Here is a 23,055-nt window from a genome sequence, read left to right on the forward strand (position 1 = left end):
CTGACAAGAATCACCAGCAACAGCCACTGGGAGAGCTGAACATTGTTAATCTGTAGGGATGTGCACGAATTGAAAATTGTAATTCATTTCACATTTGAATCAAAACCTGCTGTTTTGATTTGAACATGAATGCAATCTGTTCAAAACTAGGTCGATTCGATTCAGACTTTATTATCAAATCTGAATCAACTAGACCTGTACTGTGGGTAGGGGGAGCCTCATTTCAACCTTTAAAAACACAGGAAGGGGTGCTGGGTGCACCCCAAAATTACCTTGAATGTGCAAGCCCGCAACAAAAGGAAGCAGCAACAGCCATCTCCCCACCGGAGGCACTGCTAGTTCTGCAAGGTGCCTCCACGCCAAGGTCAAAGGGGAATGGTATGTCAAGTCACCACTCCCCACCCCCTTGTGGGCTCTGCACATTAAAAGGTAATTTTGGGGCACCTTGGCACCTCTTTGCTTTTGTTTTTAAGGCTTCAATGTAGCTCTCCTCCCACTCCTTCCCATTTCGCCCCGTATTAAAATTGATTCGGGTAGATTCACCTCAAATCTGGTTGATTCTATTTGACTTTGAATCTGGTTTGAAGTCGAAACACTTGAAACAGTCCATTTCAAGTCGAAATGTTCCGAGATCAAAACATTTTACCCATCCCTATTAATCTGTTCCAAAGAGCTTACACTGGGAATAATTCTGGCAGATCAATACCTTCTTTGAACTGATTTCCAAGGCTCATTTCTCCCATTAAGCAAAACAGACACACACAACAGAATACTAGCTCTTCCTAGTCACAGAGCTTGCAGCAGAAACTGAGATACACTAGGCCAGAGGTGTGCTGCAGACATATTGCAGTTCTCAGATCCATAAATATTGCCCCCAAATCTCTCCCCTCCCTCAATCTATCTCTCAGTATCGTATGTTTTTTTCTTATGGCTGATATAGTGATCTGAACTCATTCAGTCTGATATAATGAAGTAGATGGTATAGAAATAACCTTCATAGTTATCATCCATGACAAATGGTTGCCATATTTCTCTTCCCAACCCAAGTCAAAACAGCAGTATGGATTTACAGTGTAAAATAGAGCCAACAATTCCTCCTCCCCATAAGAACAGGAGAAGAAACCTGATGGAGTCCAAGATCCTGATTTTGCAAGGCAGCCAACCAGGTATCTCTGGGAAACTCACAAGTAGGACATGAAGGTCAAAGTTCCTCAGTTGTTTTGTCCTCAAAACCTGTAATTCAGGTAATTCCTGCCTATAACCATGGAGAACCGCTGCCAGTCAGTGTAGAACAGGGCTGCTCAACTTCAGCCCTCCTGCGGGTGTTGGCCTACAGTTCCCATAATCCTTTGCTACTGACTGCTGTGGCTGGGGATCATGGGAGTTGTAGTCCAAAAACAGCTGGAGGACCAGAGTTGAGCAGCCCTGGTGTAGAGAGTACTGAGCTAGATGGACCTACGGCCTGACTTGGTATAAGGCAGGAAGCAGATGTTCCTAAGACAGGAAGAATGGTAATAAATTCTTGGAATAGCAAGAGCAGGACATTATTTCCATGCAAGAAGCCAAAGGCTTCGCCTCCCTGCCAAAACCACTCTTCACTTCACTCCAACCTCAAAAGCAATCCAATGTTCTTGAAGCCCAAGATGGGGATCACGTGGCCCTACCTCAGAGGGTTGTCTGTGACAAGACAGAACACCTGAAGCCCCTTAGAGAAATGTCCTCCTTCCACTTCATGGCCATGCCAGACACCCACGCTTCAAATTAAAGTTCCTGCTTTAAATCATCAGTGCTAACCCCCCCGCTGAAGCTGCAAGAGCCAGCACACCAGGGGAAACCTGAGTCTACGCGAAGACAAAGCATTTTCTGTGCTGCTTCTAATCTCTAGTTCCCTGCCTCATCTGTCAAAATTTCACATGCTTGCACAGCGACACACAGGACAACAGTAGCACAGGGGGGGAAAGGGCTACAAGCAGAATCAAAAGCTACCAACTGCAATCGCTGGATTCCACAGACTCAAAAAAAAAAAAAAAAGCACTCAAATGGGTCCAGCTTCCTTACTTCTCACTTGCAGGAGTGAGAAGCTGGCCTTTTAAGCTGGCTTTGCTTAGTGGGAAGCAAACCAGGCACAGGCCAATCTGATAAAACAAGAATGCAGACCACAGATGCGAGGAAGAGCAGTTATTTGCTCTGGGTCCCAAGATGCTGTTGGACCTTCAGCCACTGTGACTAGGGATGATGGGAGTTGTGGTCCAACAACATCTGGAGACCCATTTTAGAGGGATTCGGCTTCTTTCTATTTTCATAAAGCAACTGAGAAACAAGGGACTCATCAAAGTGTGGCCACTGCCTGCCAAAATACCCTGTGAGCCCCTTTCTCATGAGCAGTGAGCCCTAAGGAGCTTACCACCCTGCAGATGATCATTTTGCCCTCCCTGGGCAGGCGGATCGTGAGGGTCGGGGTGCTGAGATCTGTCGCCTCGCAACAGAATAATGGAAAAATCCAGACTTTTGGGGGGCAGTGCTGGACTTGCTGAAGGCCTGCAGAGTACGGTGGGGCACTTTACTTTGCGCTTTTTGCCCTTTCTGCCCGTTCCCGCCCGCGATTTTCGGGCCTCCAGGAACCTAACTCCCGCAATTCCATTGCCCTAATGACTCGGTAGTCGCGGTTTCGCCATCTGCTGTAATGGTGGAGAACAGAACCTCTGCAGATACTGAGGTCCACCTGTAACTGCTGCTCAGTCCAGTAAACCCTGCCCCTCACTCTGGACTGGGCCACAGGGATTTGATTCTCCTGGGCTTTCTTCCTTCTTTGGAGAAGCCCATCCTCCAAGCAGTGACTCTCACTGAGGTCTCGTCCTCCCTCAAGCCTGACTCTCACTACAAGGGTATTGCAGCGAGGATGCTGACCTGGGAAGGCTGTTCTCAACAGGAAGGGCTGCGGAGGCTTCCTTTGGGGCTGGATTGCCTGGGCAACCATCAGCTTTCCTGACTTGTCCTTGACATGACATCCTGGCTATAATTCCTTGGCAGACCACCTGGGTCTGACCCCTGAGGTCTGACCCTTGCTTTGAGCACTGGTCTCTGGCTTCCATTTGCCAGCTGCCAACAGTTCATCTCTGACAAGCAGGAATGCCATACCTAGGCTTGGAGAAACGTCCACCCCCACAGCAGCTGCTGCTCGTCTTGTCCCTTAGGAGGGCTGCCTCCCACAACGAGAATTAGAATCATCCAGAGGAGCCAAGGGAATCCGTGGAGATCCAGATCGTCTGTTTCGAAATTACATTGGCAAGTTGGGATAATTCCCCACATGTTCACAATGACAAAAGCTGATCAATCACGGCTTTCGTTTGGACTTCCGCAAGAGCAGGGGAGAGAGGCACCTTCTCCATTTGATGCTTTTTACAGAGGTCATTACAACTCTGATAAGAAACATCACTCAGGACAAAATTCAGAGCGACACACGACACCCGTACTCCTCATTGCAGTAGTTGCCTCTCTAGAGAGAGCAAATCTGGTTGGGTATAGAGTGGATGGCAATCTGAAGGCCTCCGGCTGGCTCCTTCCTGCACCTCCTGCAAGCGCTTGTGTAATAATCTCATCTATTAAATGCTACAGCTGCATCTTTCTATCCTGTCAGGGCATCTGGTGAGGTGGGCAGGGGCAGGCGAGCGTGTGAACAAACAGAAAAACACTGCCTTGAAAAACAAGAGGCTATGTGGTCCTATCTATCACCTCTGGTTTTGCACATTTCATCTGCATCCTGCCTGAATACGACGCATATACAACGCATATTTATATACCACTTTTCAACAAAAAGTTCCCAAAGCAATTTACATAGACATACATAAATTCTGTTTTTATAGTTTTGATTTTAATTGTTAACTGGTTTTAATTGGTTTATTCTGTTGTAAACCGCCCTGAGCCATTTTTGGAAGTGCGGCATATAAATTGAACAAACAAACAAACGCAAGAATAAATACAATATCCCCAAAGAGCTCACAATCAAACAACAGACAGCAGTAAACCACATAGGCAATACGTTTCCTGCAGCTGGAGTTCGAACTGAGACTCTCCAGCTCTGTGAACATCTGCAATGGTGGTAAGCCACCAAAGCAACAGACTGCATTATCTACCTAAGCCAGCGGTTTACAACCTTGGGCCACCAAATGTCGTTGGACTACAATTCCCAACACCCCCAGCCACAGTGGTCTTCAACTGCTACTCTTGCCCTAGACCACACAGTTCCCAAGAGTAGCTCCACCATCTCCTGAAGCTGGCCATTGGTTCTCCTCAACAAGAGAGCTAGAAAGGGTTTCTGCTCAGATGAGACTGCGTTTGGCCAACAGGATCTTCTGGATGCTGGCATGTTCTGACTTCTAGCCCTGACCTTCCCAGGCAGCTCTTGGGTTCCATTTGGCAGCAACCGAGCTCATCCCAGATGAGGTCAGGGAATCAGCCATGCCATGAAAGAGATTATTCCAAAGAGGTGCCTCTGTCAGAGGAAAACTGGTCTCCCTTGGACATACTTTGCCCTGCTCCCTAGAATCCACTAGCAGACAGCTCCTACTCCAGTTTAGACACATTCAAGCCTTGCTTACCACGCCACAGACTTGTAGGCTGGTGGGATCAGTATGCACACACGTGTGCATTCACACACTCCCCACAGTGTTCCCTAACTCTTGCATTACATGAATGCAAACTTCTACATATGCATGAGTGAAGAAAAAGGGAACAGATAAAGGTTTTTCTCCCTTCATGATTATTCTTAGAGCTCAGGATCATCCAATGAAACTGACTGGCAGTAGCTTAAGGACAGCCAAAAAAGCATTTCTTCACACAAGATGAAATTAACTGGAAATTTTGCCAACACACCATTTGCCAAACAATGTGGTGATGGCCACTAGGGGTGTGCATGGATAAAAACCTGCTATTTGATTTGAGGTTGAATTGAATCACAGATTCCCCCCAATTGACTCGTCAAATTTCCCCCATTCGACCCAAATCAATTCGGGCAAATCGGGTGCTGTTTTGAGGCCTGTTTTGCAGGGGAAATGGGCCTCAAAATGGCGGGAAGAGCTGGTCTCCAAAGCACCAAGTCTGGAGTGGACAGTTGGTCTACTTGCCGATCTGGACATGCCAACTGGGATTGGCAGATAGACCAACCCTCCACTCTGGACATGGCATGTCAGCCTGGAGAACTAGTCTACCTCCTGATCCAAATTGGTAGACCAGCTCTCCCTGCCATTTTGAGGCCCATTTCCCCAGCAAAACAGGCCTCAAAATGGCACTCAATTCACCTGAATCGATTCAGGTCGAATTGGGGTGGGTGGGTGGGTTCTATTCTACCCTGAATCTGGCCCCTTTCCCCCCAGGGTGCTTAGATTTGGGGTAGAATCCTCATTGCCCCAATTTAACCTGAATTGATTCATGGTCGAATCAATTTGCACATCCCTAATGGCCACTAACACAGATGGCTTTAAAATGGGATTTGGCAAATTCATCGAGGACACGTTTATTAGTTGTGGTTAGACATTACAGATAAATGAAACCTCCATGTGCAGAGGTAGTATATTTCTGATGGTGGGGACAGACAGCAGGAGAAGGCAATCATTTTGTCAGCTGCTTGTCAGCTTCCCAGAAGCATATGGGTACAAGATGCTGGACTAAGGTGGAGCTTTCATCTCCAGTAGGGTTCTTCTGATGTTCCCACTTTATTTTAATTCATTCCTCCTGCTGCACTTGAGATTTCTCTTTACAGACTTGCAGGCCTCGGATTGAAGAAAAAACCAGCCAAAGTTACAAAAAGCACCCGACGACATCTGTGCCTGAACATTAAAGTGACGAATGGAGTGCTTTTCACTTGCTCTTCAATCCTTCTTTAGGTGTCCTGAGACCAAAGCCCATGCCCTTAGGAGTGTGTAGCGGTTGTCATATATTGATCGCAAAAATATTGGACATGACAAGTGATTTGCTCCATCTGCTGCAGAAGGTGTCCGTCAAGGGAAGCGACGTAGACACCTTGGGATGTCCACGTTGAGAAATCACTGAAGGAAGAGAAGTGGCAGCTGGGCCCATGTGTTGTCAACCACAATGAATAGCTCCAGGCTGTCAAGAGGGTGGAAGGAGGGCAGAGGAGAAACAGCTGGCACTATGGAGGCTCCAAGAGTGGTCTCAGTTCCCCTGCAATCTTGCACTTCTCAGACGAAGCAGAGATAGCCAGGCCCCTCCATAAGCTGGGCTGGGAAGAACTGCCACTGGTCCCCTCCCCATCAGACTACCTGACATCATCCACCATCCCTACCTGGCTGCTTCAGAGGGAGGGAGGACACCACAAGGACCACCTGGGTACTGTCTCGTGAAACAATCGGTGTATAATGGCGCTCCTGTCAGTGGTAGGATGGCTAGCCCCAGAGATACCTGCCCATCGCCCACCGCCCCCCAGAAGAGTGCACCCCCAACAGCTAGGCCATGTCCCCTTTGCTAAACAAGGTCTGCCTTGGTTTGCATTTGGATGGGTGACTACATATGGAGACTGTAAGATCTTCCCTTTAGGGGATGGGGCCCTAGCTCAGTGGAAGAGGGTCTGCGTGCTTGGTTCAGTCCTTGGCAGCATCTCCTGGTAGGGCTGGGAAAGGCTTGGAGAGCCACTGCCAGTCAGTGTAAACAACTAGATGGACCTCTGGGCTGACATAGGCAGCTTCCTATGAGTTTGGGGATTAGGCACACTAAACACAGACCAGCAGTTATTAAATCAAACTGTGGTTTACTTTATTTATTTGATTTATTTTGATTTATTTATTTAACCATTTATTTCACCAAGGGGTAAGGGCCTGGACAGAAAAGGAGTTAGAGATAGAGCAGCTACAAGACTACACATTAAACCAAATATAACCAAAAAGCTAATCAGCCTGAACTAGCAGATTCCTATGGCCTACTCCAGGCGTCAAGGAAGATGATATGTTGAGTCCCCAAGCTCCACCAGGCAGACTCCACCTAAGAGAGTTAGGCTTTCCTGGGACACAACAGGCCCTCCTGGGGGGCAGAGTCCAGCCAATCACTGCAGAGCTCTCTCTGCTCTGCAGGGCATCCAAAACTGTGCTTACAACCTTTGCTCAACACCAACTGAAGGGAGCTGCCAACCACAGAAGCTAGTGACTTCCACTCAGGATTTAGTGACACAGTGAGGCTATTCTCACGCGCAGGCAAAACCGGGTTAACAAAGCCAAGCCTGCCACATGTGAGATCCGCCAGCATTGTGTCCAAGAGCTCTCTTAGCTCCATTTTTTGGGGGAGGGATCCCTTAGGGGATGGAGTCACTCTGGGAAGAGCAGAAGGTTCCCAGTTCCCTCCCTGGCAGCATCTCCAAGATCGGGCTGAGAGAGATTCCTGCCTGCAGCCTTGGAGAAGCTGCTGCCAGTCTGTGTAGAAGACAATACTGAGCGAGATGGACCAATGATCTGATTCGGTATAAGGCAGCTTCCTATGTTCCTATCTGTGAAATAAAAGTCTATCAGGGGAAGGCTGTTTCAACTCTCCCCCTTTCTGTCCCAGGCTGCCGATTCAGGCTGTCCATTCAGCCCATTGAATGCTCAGTCTGATAATGCAGGCTCCTAATTTTTGACTGTGTGCTAGCAGGGAGGCGGAGGGGAGAATGATTGTTTGAGAGAGAGTTGCCGGGAAGGACAGCACCGTCCTACCTGGCACTTGTACCCTGCATCTTAACAAGGTAGGAGGAAAAGCTGTCCTACCCAGCTCCTCAATCACAGACAATCACCCCCGTTCCTCTTCCCTAGGTTTTTGCTAGCACATGACTGAAAACTGGGAGCACACACACTTCCCCCAGCTGAGTATGGTGCTTGTCCGCCCAAATGGTCTCGTGTGAATTGTCCTAATGTTTGTTGGTACTGATAATTCTTTTGCAGGTCTGTGAAAGGCAGTTTCAACTCTCCCCCTTTTTGCCACAGGTTGGCCATTCAGGATGCACGTTCAGCCTGTCGAATGCTCAGTCCAAGAGTGCAGCGAGTCCAATAGGGCCCACTCTCCCAGCCCAGATGATGAATAAAGCCCTCCTTACCCAGTCTTCAGGCTGACCAAGGCATCCTCCACTCCCTTCTGATTGTACTTCACCATGTAGGCATGCATCTCCTTATAGTTGTTTCTGATATTTCTCTCTGTGCTCCCATTTGGAACCGTCCCAAACCGGAAAGGGGGTGAATAAGCATATGGCTGTTGAAACTGGAGGGGAGGAGAAGCAGGGACAAACTATTCAAAGGCTCTGGAAGAGGGAATCCCAAAGACCCTAGCTTCTGTTCCCCCTGGGAATCTTGCATATTAACCATGATCAGCTCTAAGCACTGGATCTTCCCCCTCCACCACCACCACCACAGGAGGCACCCTTCACTTCCTTCTTGGACTTGGAGAGCCTGAGGACCAGGATGCTTGGGTGGACGCTTCCCAGCCTTGTTGGAACCAGCACATACAAAATAGAGCACTTTAATCTCAGGCAACTCCAGTATTGGGGCTAGAGACAGGAGCTGGAGAGCAGAGCTTTTTGAAGGCTCAGTTGGGACCAGATCTTTGCTGAAGCAACATCCTCACATCCCCTGGTTGATGCCCTGCAGACAGCCCTTGGAACTCTCCACATGCTGATCTTGCCTTGGGAGCTGGACTTGGTCCTGTCCTTCTGTCATTTTCCTGCCCTGAACCACTGCTAACTTTCTGGAACCAGGGAACCTCTTCCCAGGACAAGATAGGACCTTGTGCACAAGATGCAAAGCCCTGCCCCTGTGCTCATCTTATAATCTATACCACTTTGCACTTGGCATCGGAAGGGTAGAGAGAGAGAGAGGAAGAACTGGACACACCCAAAAACACCCACCTTCTTATCACTCAGACCAGTCACTTGGTCCACAAATTCTTCCTGGATCATGAATGCAGCCAGGTTGGCAGTGTAGCTAGCCAAGAAGATGACAGCAAAGAAAGCCCAAACAGACACCATGATTTTACTGGTCGTCCCTTTCGGATTCTGCACGGGCACAGAGTTGTTGAACACCAGGCCCCACAGCAGCCACACGGCTTTCCCAATCGTGAACGATGGCCCATGGGGATCTGCAAAGACAAAGAATGCAATTTTACAAGGCTTGTTGTCAGGATAGATGGGGGTTACAGAGATATGGCCTAGGGATGTGCGTTTCGTTTCGGATACAAAACGTTTTGTGCACAAAACAGGCCATTTCGGCTGTTTTGTAGCCAAAACAAAACACCCAGTGCTCAAAACAGAAAATTTTGTAGCCAAAACAAAACCTCCCTGTTTCAGGTACAAAAAGTTTTGTTGTTTCAGCTGTTTTGGAACTCCATTTTGCAATCGCAATAAGTCTTTCTCCTTCAGTCTCCATTTTGAGTTTTGGCATCTGTTTGAATTTCCAGCCCTTCCAGCCCACAGATTGGCCAGCGAAAGCACGGGCTGATCTGCTGGCAATTGCCTCCTTATTCCTTTTAAGCAAATTTAAGGGTAAATTTTACCCTCATTGGCCAGTGGGGCAGTGTGCATTTCATTGTTGTTGTTTCACACTGTTGTGTGTAGATCAATTGCATTCCAGGTGGGGTGTGTGTGGATGTGCATGACCTTTGGAAATCTGCCTGATTTTTCCAAAGCTCTGCTGTTGTTGATGTGTGATGTTGATGTTATTTGGGGTGGATTCGGGGCAGAAAGGGGGCTTTGGGGACAGAAGAGTGGTTCAGGTGGTAGTGCCCCAATGGGTGCCTGCTGCCACCCAGATTCCAAAGGAATTGGAAAAAGGGCTGATTTTTAAAGAATTTCTGAAGTTGACATGTCTTTGGGGCAGATTCGGGGCAGAAAGGGGGCCTGAGGGGCAAAACAATGGGTTGGGTGGCAGTGCCCCAAGGGGTGCCTCCCACAACCCAGATTCCAAAGGAATAGAGCAAAGGGCTGATTTCTTAGGAATTGCTGAAGTTTACGCTTCTTTAAGGTCCCCCCCCCCAGGGAATAATGGAGGTTTCAGCAGACCCATAACTCCACCTGGGGGGCACTGGGGTGGCCGGGAGCGAGTGGTGGTGTAGTGCACATTGGGTGCCAACCACCCCCATGGGTTGCTAACCCATGGGGTGCTGGGTTCTGTTGTTTCTGAGGTGTTCTGAGTGTAGATTCTCTGGTAGCATATGAGATTTTCAACGACAAACCATGAATCCACTCTCATATGCTACCAGAGAATCTCAATCTACACTCAAAACATCTCAGAAACAACAGAACCCAGTACCCCATGGGTTAGCATAGTGTGGTTGGCACCCTATGTGCTCTACACCACCACTCACTCTGGGCCACCCTGGTGCCCCCCAAGTGCAGTTATGAGGCAGGAATTATGGAGGTCCATCATTCCCTATGGGGAAGAACTTTACACATGCGCAAACTCCATTACATATTTAAAAATCAGCCCTCTGCCCAATTCCTTTGAAATAATTCTGGCAGCTTCCTTGCCCCCACTGGGCACTACCACCCACCCTACTCTGCTCTGGGCCACCCCTCCCCGCCCCCAACACTGAACATTGTGGCATTGGCTCGAAAGTCAAGCAGCTCTGAGCATCATCAGTCTCCACTGCAATGAAAGCGACATTTGGTTCAACTGAACCTTTCCTCTCCTATAATCTTAATTACCAATCTCGCCTCAAAACCAATGGCTGCTGAAAAGACTCTCCACTCCCTTGACTCTGACAATTGCCACAATAAATAAATGCAATCAGGCTGACTCCTGCCTTGTGAAAACAGCTTTCAAGGCCACAAAGAAGCCAAAAGCTCTGCAGTGATGACGTATTATGTGCATTTTCCGGGTTCCTGAGCTAGAGGTGGTTTATAGGCTATGACAAAGGAAAGGAGAGGAACAGAAGGTTTCTCGGGTCATCTGCCAACCTTCTCCCCCCTCAAAATAAAGGAAATTAGAATAAGCAATCTAACATTCTTTCAAGAATAAGGCACTCAAGTTTCAAATTGCGGGCTCTGTCAGGAGAGGAAGAGGGGGAGGGAACGTTGCATGACGAAGATACCCAGCCATTGGCCCACATTACAGACCAATGACATCACGGGCCAGTGCCTGCATTAGACTGGCTGCTCTGCTGGCGTCACCTTGCCATGTCTGCCCCACAGAACTCCAGCCAACCTCCTTCTGCCACAGAACATGGCACCCACCAGAAGAGTCCCACTGAAAGAAGAAACAGTCAGCTACACCATTTTGTTTTCTAGTTATCATTCCCGCAACACCACCAAGTCAAATAGGATTTAACTGTGTGTAACAAAATCCTTGCACTTAATGTATATCAAGCTCTGCCTCCTATGGTTTGGAGCTCCTTTCAATTTGTGTTGAGCAAAGGTTGTAAGCACAATCTGGGATACCCTGTAGAGCAGAGAGAGCTCTGCAGTGATTGGCTGGACTCTGCCCCCAGGATGGCCTGCTATGACCCAGGAAAGCCTAACTCTCTTAAGTGCTCTCTTAAGTGGAGTCAGTCTGCCTGGCAGAGCTCAACGTATCATCTTCCTTGACTCCTAGAATAGGCCATAGGAATCTGCTAGATCAGGCCAATTAGCTTCTTGGTTATATTTGGTTTAATGTGTGGTGTTGTAACTCTCCTTTCCTTAACTCCTTTTCTACCCAGGCCCTTTGGTAAAATAAACCATATTTTGATTTCATAACTGCTGGTCTGAGTTTAGAGTGTTGTAGGAGAACCCCCGAGGTGGAACCGATCGCTACGGGTAAACACGGTGGGTTTTGTTTTGGGGCTTCCCCCGCAGGGAGGACAGGGATCCCCAGATGTTGTTGACTACAACTCCCAAAATCCCCAGCTGCAATGGCTCTCAACAACATCTGGGAATCCCTATTAGAGGGAACACTGGAGAGGACCCTATCAGGTGGGGGAAGTAGACATCAATACGCCCACCTAGAAGCCTTCACGCTGGTCCCAGAAGGGAGATGTTGCCTCACTATCAACAGACAGTGTCGTTTCGCGAGATCTCAAGGTGAGATCTCACGAGACTTGCTCCAGCTGTCAGGAGCTATATAAGAGAGGACTGACCCATGATAAGGAGCCAATCCAGGAGGAGGTCTCAGCGTGCAAAGAGCTCAGAGACTCTGACTGAGCAACACTAGGGAGGGCTGGTGAATGGAGCAAGCACTGCCTGTAAGCCTTAAATCTCCCCAGGCTGAAAAAACTGAGGTCACTTCAACCTCCTTTGGCAGCAGAAGGAGAATGGCTATACTGGGAGCCTGACAAGCATCTAATCCCAAAACTCTCCACGGCCCAGCTGTTCAGAGCGTGCTGTTGTAGTAAGAAGGGTCACCCTGGGGTTAGCCATACAACTCCTTTCAGGAGGCCTGTTACAGCATGCCCTTCATTCTGAGCCTCAGCCATTCTTTTTTTAAAAAAAACAAAACAAACCCACTAAATTTGTAATAGATTTTGTAAAAGGGAAGAAAAATCCTAGTCATGAGAGTGACTGGGGATTCTAAAGTGACCGGAAGCTGATCTCTGCAACGGGTGAAGAAACGTAGCAAACCCGATGTCTGCAACCACATGGCACCTGGTGACACAGAGTCGGTGTGTGAATTGAGGGCCATTTAAGAAGAAGGCTCCGACCACTCTTAATCGTTTCCCAGGAAGTCAAGGGGAGTGGTGGAAAGAACCAACAGCACAGAGCCTCTTGGAATGCAAAGCGATACCTTTTCCTTGTGCTAAGTTCCGGTTATAGCCGACGGGGCTGAAATATTCAAAGACAAAGACTGCGATAGCAGAGACGATGAGTAGCATCACAAACATCATCACCCAGACGGAGGCACTGAAAGGCTCTGCAGGCAGAGAGAAAGCAGGAGAGGGCACGTTAGCAAAGCAGCCTCCTGCAGAAACAGGGGCAGGCTTGTGGGAGACAATCCTCTCGAACAGCCACAATAGCAGCAGCAGCCGGTCATCTGACAACACTTGCACATTTCTTCAGAGCCGCAATGCAGGCTGAAGGGACCCAGCGCTGCAACTGGAGCAAGGCTCGTGGAAGGAAGGGAGGTAAAGTTCGGGCATGTGTGCCTATGCGTGATGAGAAAACAGCTCTATTTGCCACTTTATTGTGGAGCTGCCACATGGGTCAGCTGAATCCATGCTTCAGCTGGAGGTACACGAGCACATGGAGAGAAGCCAGGCTGAGTTAATGTGATCAGACAGGGAAAGATTACGCAACGTTGCCCAGAATGCAGTTTCTCTCATAGGATTCCGGAGAAACAATTCCTCTAGACTAGCGTCCCATTTCAGATTTCAGCCGGAAGGGCAGAGGGCAAGATATAACTTTGACCAAAGGTCCATCCTTTGGAATGTTCAAGGTTACATTGCACAATAAATACTTCCAGACAGCTGTGGACACGAAGCACATATGGGCTGCAATATTTTTCTCCTCCCCCCACTTTTTTAAACTAGTACACCCACATCCCGAACTCTCACTAGGCTGAGGTTCTTCACCAGTACATACTGCCTGAACAGGCCCAGCGTGTGTTTAATGGAGATCAGTGTTAGATTATCAAGGGCTCCATGAACATTTTAACCTATGTGCTTCAAAGCTTTCGCTCTGAGGAAGCGTTAATTTTTCCTTTCCACCCTCAACACCAGCACCATAGGGGTGTAGTGCTTGTGTTTTGACTGAAGGCCTTCCTAGCATCCACACGGTGGCCCTCTGTGGAATGCAAGTGGCCCACAGCAAGTGAAACAAAAATGTTTTTTAAAAAAAAAAACAGAGTTCCCTTTTGCTGCTAGAAGCAGGAACACCTCAAGAGTACATTCTAATGACCTAGTTTCCAGAATCATTGGGAACGGAGAAACTGGCTGCATCTCTCTTTAGAGAGAATGAAAACCCAGCTCTGTTCACCATTGCCAAGCTCAACTCCATGTGCTGGTCCCCACCTTTCAAGTCCTAACCAGTCTGGGACCAGGAGACCTTGAGAATTACCTCCTCCTGCACTGTTGGGGGGGGAGGGTCTGTGGCTGGAACTTAAAACCCTTAGCTCTGTGCATGCCTGCTCTGTCTGCTAAGCCACCAAGCTGCTTTCTGGAGCATCTTTGAGGACAATGAGGGATCCCTGGTTCTGTGCTGCTTAACCCCCCCCAAGATTATCATTGCCCCCACAAAAAACAGGAAGGACTATAAAAGCTTCCCGTTTGGGCTTTTGACCTCTTCTATTTCAACAAGCATTCAGTTACTAGGATGGATGTAATTTGTTTAATCCTCTGGAATCAATGTATCTGCATGATGTGCCTTGTAGTTTCAGTATGGTGTGTGTGTGTGTGTGTGTGTGTGTGTGTGTGTGTGTGTGTGTGTGTGTTTGGGGAAAACATGCAGGTGGACTACAGACAGAAGGAATAGCCCGCCCACTTGGGGACTGAATTTCTAGAGAGAGATCCTGAAGAATGACAACCCCAGCAACTCTCATGAAACACACTGAACAAGGCATCTACAAGGGGACAAAATAGAGTCAGGGATTCCAGGAAATAGCACCTGTCCCTTGTAAATCGGGGCTGTTGGAGCCCCTTGCAGATGCACTGGCTGCTGGTCTATTTCCAGGCACAGTTCCTGTTGGAGACACAGCTCCAGTGGCATTGTCTGCACCTTCTGGCCTAGAGACCATGAGGGGCATTTGGAGAAGAGATAGTGAGGGTCTTTCTCTTTATTCCCCCTCTTGTTGTCTCGCCCTCTGCTTTGGCTCTCTCGGACTGGTAGACTGATAGGACACGTTCATGCATAACGCGGAATCACAGTTGAAGGGGCCAGAGGTTCTGCGTGTGTTACATGCGCATGCGAGCAACTGGAGTTTGGCAGGGCAACAAACCCGAGGTTTCAGATTTGAAACTCCAATCTGAACCTTCGAGTTGTAGTAAGTTTCGTTGCTGCAACCCGAGTTTGCACGCAGCCTGTGGTACGTGAATGCATATCTGCAGGCTGTGTCCTCTTCAACCAGAGTTGAGCTCCTCCCTCAACTCTGGCCACGACTGGCTGTGCAGGCAGTCCTTCAGTCAAGAAGGAAGCCTGCACAGCTGCTGCTCTACAGTCTCAGTGACTGCAGAGAGGACGCTCTCCGTTATGTCCGAATCTGGACGGAAGAGCGGAGAGAGGGGTGCGGAATTGCGGGTCTATTGGACCTGTAGTTCCTCATTACATGCAAATGCGGCCACACTCATGTGGCTTTCCCTGTCTACTCTGCGCTATGAAGCTAGAAGGCTAAGGGGCACAGGCTTCTCTATCCAAGAATGTAACTTCCCCAATAAACCTCACTTCCCTTTAAATCTTAAACATCTGCCTCAAGATGAGATCTTGAGGCAGACGTTTAAGGTTCAAATGGGCTTGTTCTTTTCACACGCGCTTGCTCTGCAATAACTGGGGTGAACTAAACTTCTCCCCTTCGACCGTTCCAAGTGCTGGCTGTAACTTTTAAAGCCTGAAATGACTTGAGACCTCCAGGAACCAGGTGGACCATCTTTGACCACATGCTTTGACCACACCACCATGAGGAAGAGAAAGGGCCACCTTTAGAATGTCATCTCCTGAGAATGATTCATCCTCATTTTTTTCTTATGCCAGGCGAAGATGTTTTTATCTGACATGCCAGTACATCAAAGAGCAGGTTTAAATTGCCGCTCAATTGTTCTCGTTTTTCTGGAGTGGGTGGCTGCAGCTCTCTGCCCTCTTTTATAGAATGTCAAGGTATGCGTTGGTTTCAATACGTGTGTCACCCAGGGAGACCTTTGCTAAAGGGTTCTTTATCAGTTTCTTCAATCAGTCTTTCTGACTGCTCTATGGATGCAATCACAGCCACTGAGTCCAGTTTCCCTAATGGAAGTTGGCTTGAATCCTCAGCACTATATTAAACAGATAAGTTTGCTGCCCAAACTTTGAAATGTGCAATTTAAAAGCTGACAGAAATGTGTCACAGAAGTGCTAGGTGTACTGTGCAGCTATTCTTTAAAAAAAAAAAATAGTGAAGGCTGTCAAAGTGTAGGGGGGAATATAACAAAGCTACATCTATTTGTAGAAAAATGGAAATGAGGGGGAAAACCTTACCTAAAAAAGCGGATGGCGAAACCGTACCATTACTCCGTGACACCATGACGCTAATCCCAGTTTCCACAAACGGCACTGAAAAATCCACCACTTCTGACCTTTCTCCATTAATTGTGAGGGAGCCCACAGCCATCACAGCTTGCTTCTTGACCACCTGATGGCAAAGAGAAAGAGGAAGAACTGAGCCAATGTTAGCCCACACACAGAAGTCCGTCAAGCCCCGGGTGGATTTAAAATGGGTGTTGTCAAATTTTGACTTTAGAGCTCTTTTACCTAACAGAACTTACTTCACCAATCATTCCATTCCATTCATTATTGATCTTTTTCCCATGCTTCCCATTGGTCACCAGGTAGAGGTCATAGGTGAATTTGATTGCCTTGGAGAGCTTCTTCAGAATGTCAATGCAGAATCCTTTGCAACATTTCTTCACATTCTTGCCTTCCTTGGTGATGTTGCTAATGACACAAACAAACCAAAACAACTGCTTCAGTTTTAAAAACCAAACCAAGGCATAATGACAGCATGGCAGAACTTGAACATAGAGGGGTGAAAAAACCAGCACAAATGTGCTCCTGTGGTCAGGAAAGGAGCAGACAGATGTCTTGAGGCTGGTTTCCAGAAGCCTCAAAGTGGTTACAAAATCTCAACAACATCTCATCAGAGTTGGAAATCTCATGTAACCAAGATTCTGAGGGACTGAGGCCCAGGGGCTACTGAAATCCAGAAAAGGTCCCTTTGTAGATCTGGGGGCAGAGAATGAAGGTAAACAGTCGAGTAATCATGCCAGAGTCCTCATTGCTAGGGGTGTGCACAAAACTGGTTTGCCTGGTCCGGTTTGAGCAAGTGGGCCACGCAACAAAGAACACTGTCCTATCTAGTTGTTTGTTCACACATGATCGAAAATCAGGAGCACACATAACTCCCAAAGCTGGGAGTTTTCGGTCATGTGAACAGCCCTTCTGTATAAGACAACTTCATACAAGAACCGGCAGAAAGAAAATTAGTGGAGAGGAAAGGATGGGAAATACCTCTATGGGATATGGTGCCATGACAACTGGAGAGAGGGATGGTGGACTTACTTAATGACGATGAACTTCCGGCAGGGTACAGTATTCTTCACACAAGTCTCCGTCAAAGCATCCATGTCCTCCACAATGACAAAGGGGGCCTCTTCCAGAGTGACAATGCTGAGATGGTTGTGGTCCGGCTCGCTGTCATTGAAAGAATTAATCCTTGGCCACACGGAATACTTATGGACCAAGGTCTTGTTCTCCCATTTCCCCGCCTGCAACATGGAACATGCAAAGATGGCTGAAGTGTGGCCCAGCAACGCCATTGCTCCTCAAAACATACAGGGGAGGGCAGCCTTAGTCTGCTGCGCTGAGAAAAAAGGGGTCTCAATTTACTGTGGGGAGCTGCCCTGAGCAATACTGTACTGGAGGAGTGGGACATACATATTTTAAATAAAACAACAACAACAACAACAACAACAACAACTGCCCTGAGCCATTTTAGAAGAAAATAATGAATGAATGAATGAATGAATGAAATGGTTTTTGTTGTTATTCCACTTTTGGAATGGCAGAAGACATGGGGACAGGTCAGATCACCTGGCAGAAAAGAAATACAGCAGACTGGGGTGGGGGTGGGGACTAATTGTGCCAGGAGAGGGAGTCGTAGTTCATATTTATTATGCTTTGCATGCAAAAGATCCCAGGTTCAGTCTCTGGGATCCTCTGCTAAAAAAGAGCTCCGTTGTAGAACAGGGTAAGAAAGATTTTGGAGAGCTGCTGCCAGTCAGAGTAGACAATTCCAGGCTAGATGGACCAATGGTCTGACACAGTATACAGAAGCATGTACTAAGGTGTCATAGCTCAGCGATGGAGGTCCAAGTTCAAACCCAATTTAAAATCTTTTTCAAAGGCCAGCTTTTAAGGAGAACTGCTGCCGGTCAGAATCAGTTGTACTAGCCAAGATGGACTGATTCCTGAATATCAAGGAACAGGACCCCGGAGAAATGTTGCCAATCAGTGTGGCAACGCTGAGCTAGATGATCCAGTCTAATTCTGTTTAATTTGTTATTCATTACATTTATAACCCACCCTTCCTCCCAGGATCTCAGGATACTGGACATGGTTCCTCCCCTCCCATTTCATCCTCACAACAACCCTGTGAGGTAGATCAGGTTGAGAGAGTGATTAGACCCAAGGGTACCCAGCAAGCTTCACAGCCAAGTGGGATATACATGTGCTAAATGACAATACTCGGAATCGAGTCGGACTCTTGGTTCATCTAGTCCAGGTTTCCCTGGTCCACATCCTAGACTCTACACTACACCACACTGGCTTTCAGGGCAGCTTCACAGGTGCTCCTTCTGGTAGGAGATGGGCAGGGGAGATGTGCTTCCCAAGATGGCTCTTCAAAAGCCTCCTTGTGAGTTTATCCTCTCCTTGCACAGATAAACACAGGGGGCCTTAGTTGAACCATCCAAATTCACAGCAGAAACGGGGGCGGGGGAGACGACTGACGAAAGTGGGTTTTCAGTGCCTGGCCGTCTCAAGCAGCACAGAGAGATTGGGCATAAAACTATGCAGCAATAAAGCTCCCCAAGGATGTAACACAAAGCAACATCGCTAATCAGGCTTCGGGAATGGCTGTCCTTTATTGCACACTAAAAGATATTCATAGATCTTTCCACTTTAGAAGTGCAGGCATAATTCTCAAAAGGCCGCTTTAAGCACAGGCAAAAAGAGATGGCCGGCGATTTTGCAGGGGGCTTCCATTTTTAGTTTTTATTTTAAAAAGAAGGAACAATGACCAGAAAGGGAACAATTTCAGGGAGGATAATGTGATATCATTTATTAGGTGAATGCACTTGGCTGGCTGTGAAGCCTGTCTGCATTCTCAGAAGTGGAGAAGGAGAGCTGGAGGAGGGAGAAAATAACCCAGCCTCTCAGCTCCAGGGACCCAAACAAGTGCTTTGCAGGTGTGGCTTCTGAGTGTATTTCTCCACTGGAGAAGAGGAAGCTGTTTTCACACAGAACAGGCCTTCCCAAGGACTACAGATATTGGTGGACTACAGCTTTACAATACCCAGCCACAGTGGCACTTGGGTATTGTAACACAAGAACGTAAGAAGAGCCCTGCTGGATCAGGCCCAACACCCTCCTAGTCCAGCATCCTATTTCACACAGTGGCCCACCAGATGCCTCCGAGAAGCCAACAGGCAAGGGGTGAGGGCACGCTGTTGCTCCCCTGCAACTGGGATTGAAAGGCATCTTGCCTCTGAGGCTGGAGGTGGCCTATAGCCCCCAGACGATCTTGCCTCTGAGGCTGAGGCCTATAGCCCCCAGTCACTGATAGACTTGTCCTCCATGAATTTGCCTAAGCCCCCTTTAAAGCCACCCAAGCTAGTGGCCATCACCACATCCTGTGGCAGGGAATTCCATAGGTTAACTGGGGATGATGAGAGCTGCAATCCAGCAACATCGAGGACCCAAGCTTGGGATCTCCTGCATTGGACAAATCCATCGAGGAGCCTGTCAACAGAGATTTATCCCCAGGCCTGTTGCTGGCTCGGCTCCCACTGTGCGCTGACCAAGGTGCTGAGTATGCTGACTTACGACTACTGCCCTGTCTGCTTCAGGGGTTCTCCAACTTGGGCTTCCAGATCTTGTTAGACTACAACTCCCATCATCCCCAGCCGCAATGGCCTTTGACTAGCCAAATTGCCCCAACATCTAGGGAATCATCTTTTTGATTTTTATATATCCTACAAGCAATGAAATGTTAACAAAAGATTTATTATTATTTTTTAAAGGCCAGGAATATTCAGCTTTCTTTATGGGCACAGAGTTTTACCTGTAGGGGAAATGATGAAGCACTTGAAATGAAAATGATGAAAATGAAAATGATGAAATGCACACACTCACATACATGACCCGGCATTCCAAGAAAAACTTCGGCCCTTGATTCCACTGATCGCACAAACTGAAGGATGATGCTGGTCCTGTCTCTGGCCTTATTCATTGGGCCTTATTAACAACCTCTGTCATTGGGCCTTATTATCAACCTCTGTCATGCCCCTTCTTTTTCTCAACAAATCAGCCTCCAACACTTTGACCTCTCCTCTTAGAACAAGTGCCCTGACCCTTGAATTCAGGGGGCACATTTCTGCCCCTTTCCCAGCAGCAGAACTGCTTCCTGGGAAATTGACCTCTCTCGCACCCCAGCAATTTTCTTTCAGCCTTTGGTTAAGCATCTCAGCCTGACCCTGCAGAAGGGACATCCAACCCTTTCCAGTGTGAGATGGCAAGGCCATTGACCTCTCTAGGCTGCGCCACCCAACCAGAGTCATTTCCCCTCCCAGTTATTTGGCTTCATTCCTGTTTAACTCATCAAGGCAGTTCACACAACCATGAACTGGGTAGGAGACAAGCCCTACCCAGTTTCAGGAGCAGGGAAGAGGCACATTCCCATTTTGTCTTCGCGTGCTTGTAAAAAGCAAGTTGAGGGTTGGCTGTTTTTATTGTTTTGTAAACCGCCCAGAGAACTTGCATTAATAATCAATCAATAAATAAGGTGCGGAAGCTTGATCATCTGTCAAACTCCACCTGAGTAGGGCAATTTTGCTGTCAACATCATTCTGAAGCTGGGGACAAAATCTGGGTAGAGACAGAATCAGATGATTCTGATTCAACTCTGCTTTTGACAAGCACATGAGCACAAAATGGGGCTTTCCAAGGTCCCAAAACTGGATCGGAGAGAGTATACGGTCATGTGAACTGTGCTACTATGTGTTCCCCATTTGTCAATGGCCTGCTCTACAAAGTCGAGCTCTTGAAAAATCTCTTTCTTTTCCTCCTTCCAACCTCCTTGAATAGATGCACCAAGAGTTGTGCACCGAGAGTCACATGCACCAAGAATCGTGATGACCGTGAAGGAATGCTCTTTGGCTTTAATTGCTGCCCATATGGAAAAATCTTGCCATTCTCTTGAAGTTAAAATGGCCCTTGAGCACAATAGGGAAGTGTTTCAAGAGAGAGCGTGACTCAAGCAAAGAATTACACCCTATGTGGTATATCGAAATGATTGAATGTGACCAGCAACACTCTGCCTCTCCCCCCACCCTTTCTCTCTCTCTCCTCGTTTAGTTACAGATGAGATTAATAAGGATGCCAGCTTTTACAGATGGCACTGCCGTGCCGCAACAATGAATTAATTGAGAGCTAAATCGAGTTAAAACCCAAGCCTTGGAACCATTCTGAAATCAATGCCAAAGCTTTATTTTTCAGGGAGAGAGTATCACTGATGGCCTGATGACCTTTAGCAATCTTTGGGTGCTCAGTGTATACTCTGCATGTCAAACACTGCACAAAAAGAATCAGGATTCAGTCATACATATGAGCACCTCTCTCATATGTCTAAAACCCTTTTTGAAGGGTTTAATTTGCAGCAAGCATCTCCTTTCATAATGCTGAGGAACGAAAAAGGACACAAATGAACCAAGGGGACTGAAACCCCAAACAAAACTGGAATTAAAAAGCAGAACCATAGAAGATTTGTTATGCATCGCTTTCACTTCAGAAACAAGACAGAGTCATTTGGAATGCCAAAATCTGGGGAGAAATTTGGAGGAAGGAATTTTCCGGTGCTCCCTTTGCTCTGATTCCTCTCCCGACAGACTCACCTTCTCCCAAATTCGGGTTTGATTTAGCAGAATGACCACCAGCCGGGGATGTGCCTGGTAGCCATCTTCCGTGAACGATAAGTCTCTCCCTTCCCAGGTCACATTCATCATAAACCTAAAAAGAAAAGAAATGTTCAAAGCGAAATTAATGAGCTGTCCAACAGTTAATGAGCAAGCTAATTCAGTCATTGGATTAACTCCGATGAAACACATGCCATAAATCCTCTCTTTGGAATGAAAGCCCTTGTTTTTGGCTGAAAAAGTCCTCCATGTATGTGCCTGGGAATTAGTTCCATTAAGATCAATGACACTTAATTCCTGTGCAAGTGTGAATTTGAAGCCAAAGCCGGCAGTGCTGAAAGGAGTTGGAGGACATCCTTTGGAGAGGCTGCCAAAATATGACCAACACTGAAACGGCATATGCTCTTTCTTATCCTGTTTTCACCATGACTTCAATAATGAGAAATTACCAAGTAGTAGGTATTGCATAAAGATCCATGACTTTCCCCTCCCGATGAAAAAACCACAAATTTGCTGTAGCAGATAACTGTTTGAGAACATCCCGTGTCAAAATATCAATCAGAATGTCAAGGACAGAGATGAGGAGGAAATCTGGTCTTGTGGTATGAAACTGTCCCCTTTGCTAACTGGGGTCCACCTTGGTTTGCATTTGGATGGTCTGCTGCAAATATTACCCTAGGTGATGGGGTCATAGCTCAGTGTCAAAGCATCTGTTTGAATGCAGAAGGTCCCAGGTTCAGTCCCAGAGGAGCATCTCCAGTTAGGCTTGAAACTCCTGCCTGAAACCTTGGAGAGCTGCTGCCAGTCAATGTGGACAATACAGAGCTAGATGGACCAAGGGTCTGATTGGTCCAAATGTACCGCTTTAAAATATGTGCTGATGGATCTCTGCGGGGTGGGAAGTAGGGGTGTGCACAAAACTGGTTTGCCCAGTTCTGTTCAAGTCTAAACTGGACTTGAACCGAACTGGGCATGTTTGGTTTTGCGCCCTGCAAACAAACCCCTGGCTGGGCTTGAATTTGAGCCACTTTGGGGATTCTAAGGTTAATTTTTTAAAAAATTTAGGACTCACTGCTGGGTCCAGAGGTGCTGCCGCAGCCCTGGGGAAGGCTCTCTGCCATCTCCCCTCCCCACCACCAGCCTTTCCCTGCTATTCAAAGGGCCATTTCAGCCCATTTGGAGGGCATTCCAGCCCTTCCTCCAGTGGTGGTGGCCATTATGGAGGCTGCCGTACTTGTGCCCTGG

General features: G+C 47.6%; 1 protein-coding gene across 6 annotated transcripts in view; it reads right to left on the minus strand.

Moving 5' to 3' along the window:
- The window catches only part of GRIN2A (glutamate ionotropic receptor NMDA type subunit 2A), a 158,078-nt gene that overhangs the window by 25,536 nt on the left and 109,487 nt on the right, over positions 1 to 23,055 (minus strand). For all 6 annotated transcript variants that reach the window (XM_053276429.1, XM_053276427.1, XM_053276428.1 and 3 more), the window contains 7 exons: positions 21,790 to 21,904; positions 17,180 to 17,385; positions 16,387 to 16,555; positions 16,100 to 16,253; positions 12,726 to 12,851; positions 8,879 to 9,108; positions 8,075 to 8,235 (listed from right to left, as the gene is read on the minus strand). In XM_053276429.1, the coding sequence (XP_053132404.1) occupies positions 8,075 to 8,235; positions 8,879 to 9,108; positions 12,726 to 12,851; positions 16,100 to 16,253; positions 16,387 to 16,555; positions 17,180 to 17,385; positions 21,790 to 21,904 (1,161 nt within the window). The remainder of the gene's footprint in view (positions 1 to 8,074; positions 8,236 to 8,878; positions 9,109 to 12,725; positions 12,852 to 16,099; positions 16,254 to 16,386; positions 16,556 to 17,179; positions 17,386 to 21,789; positions 21,905 to 23,055) is intronic.

This window comes from Hemicordylus capensis, chromosome 13 (assembly GCF_027244095.1).
Source record: "Hemicordylus capensis ecotype Gifberg chromosome 13, rHemCap1.1.pri, whole genome shotgun sequence".
NCBI lineage: Eukaryota > Metazoa > Chordata > Lepidosauria > Squamata > Cordylidae > Hemicordylus > Hemicordylus capensis.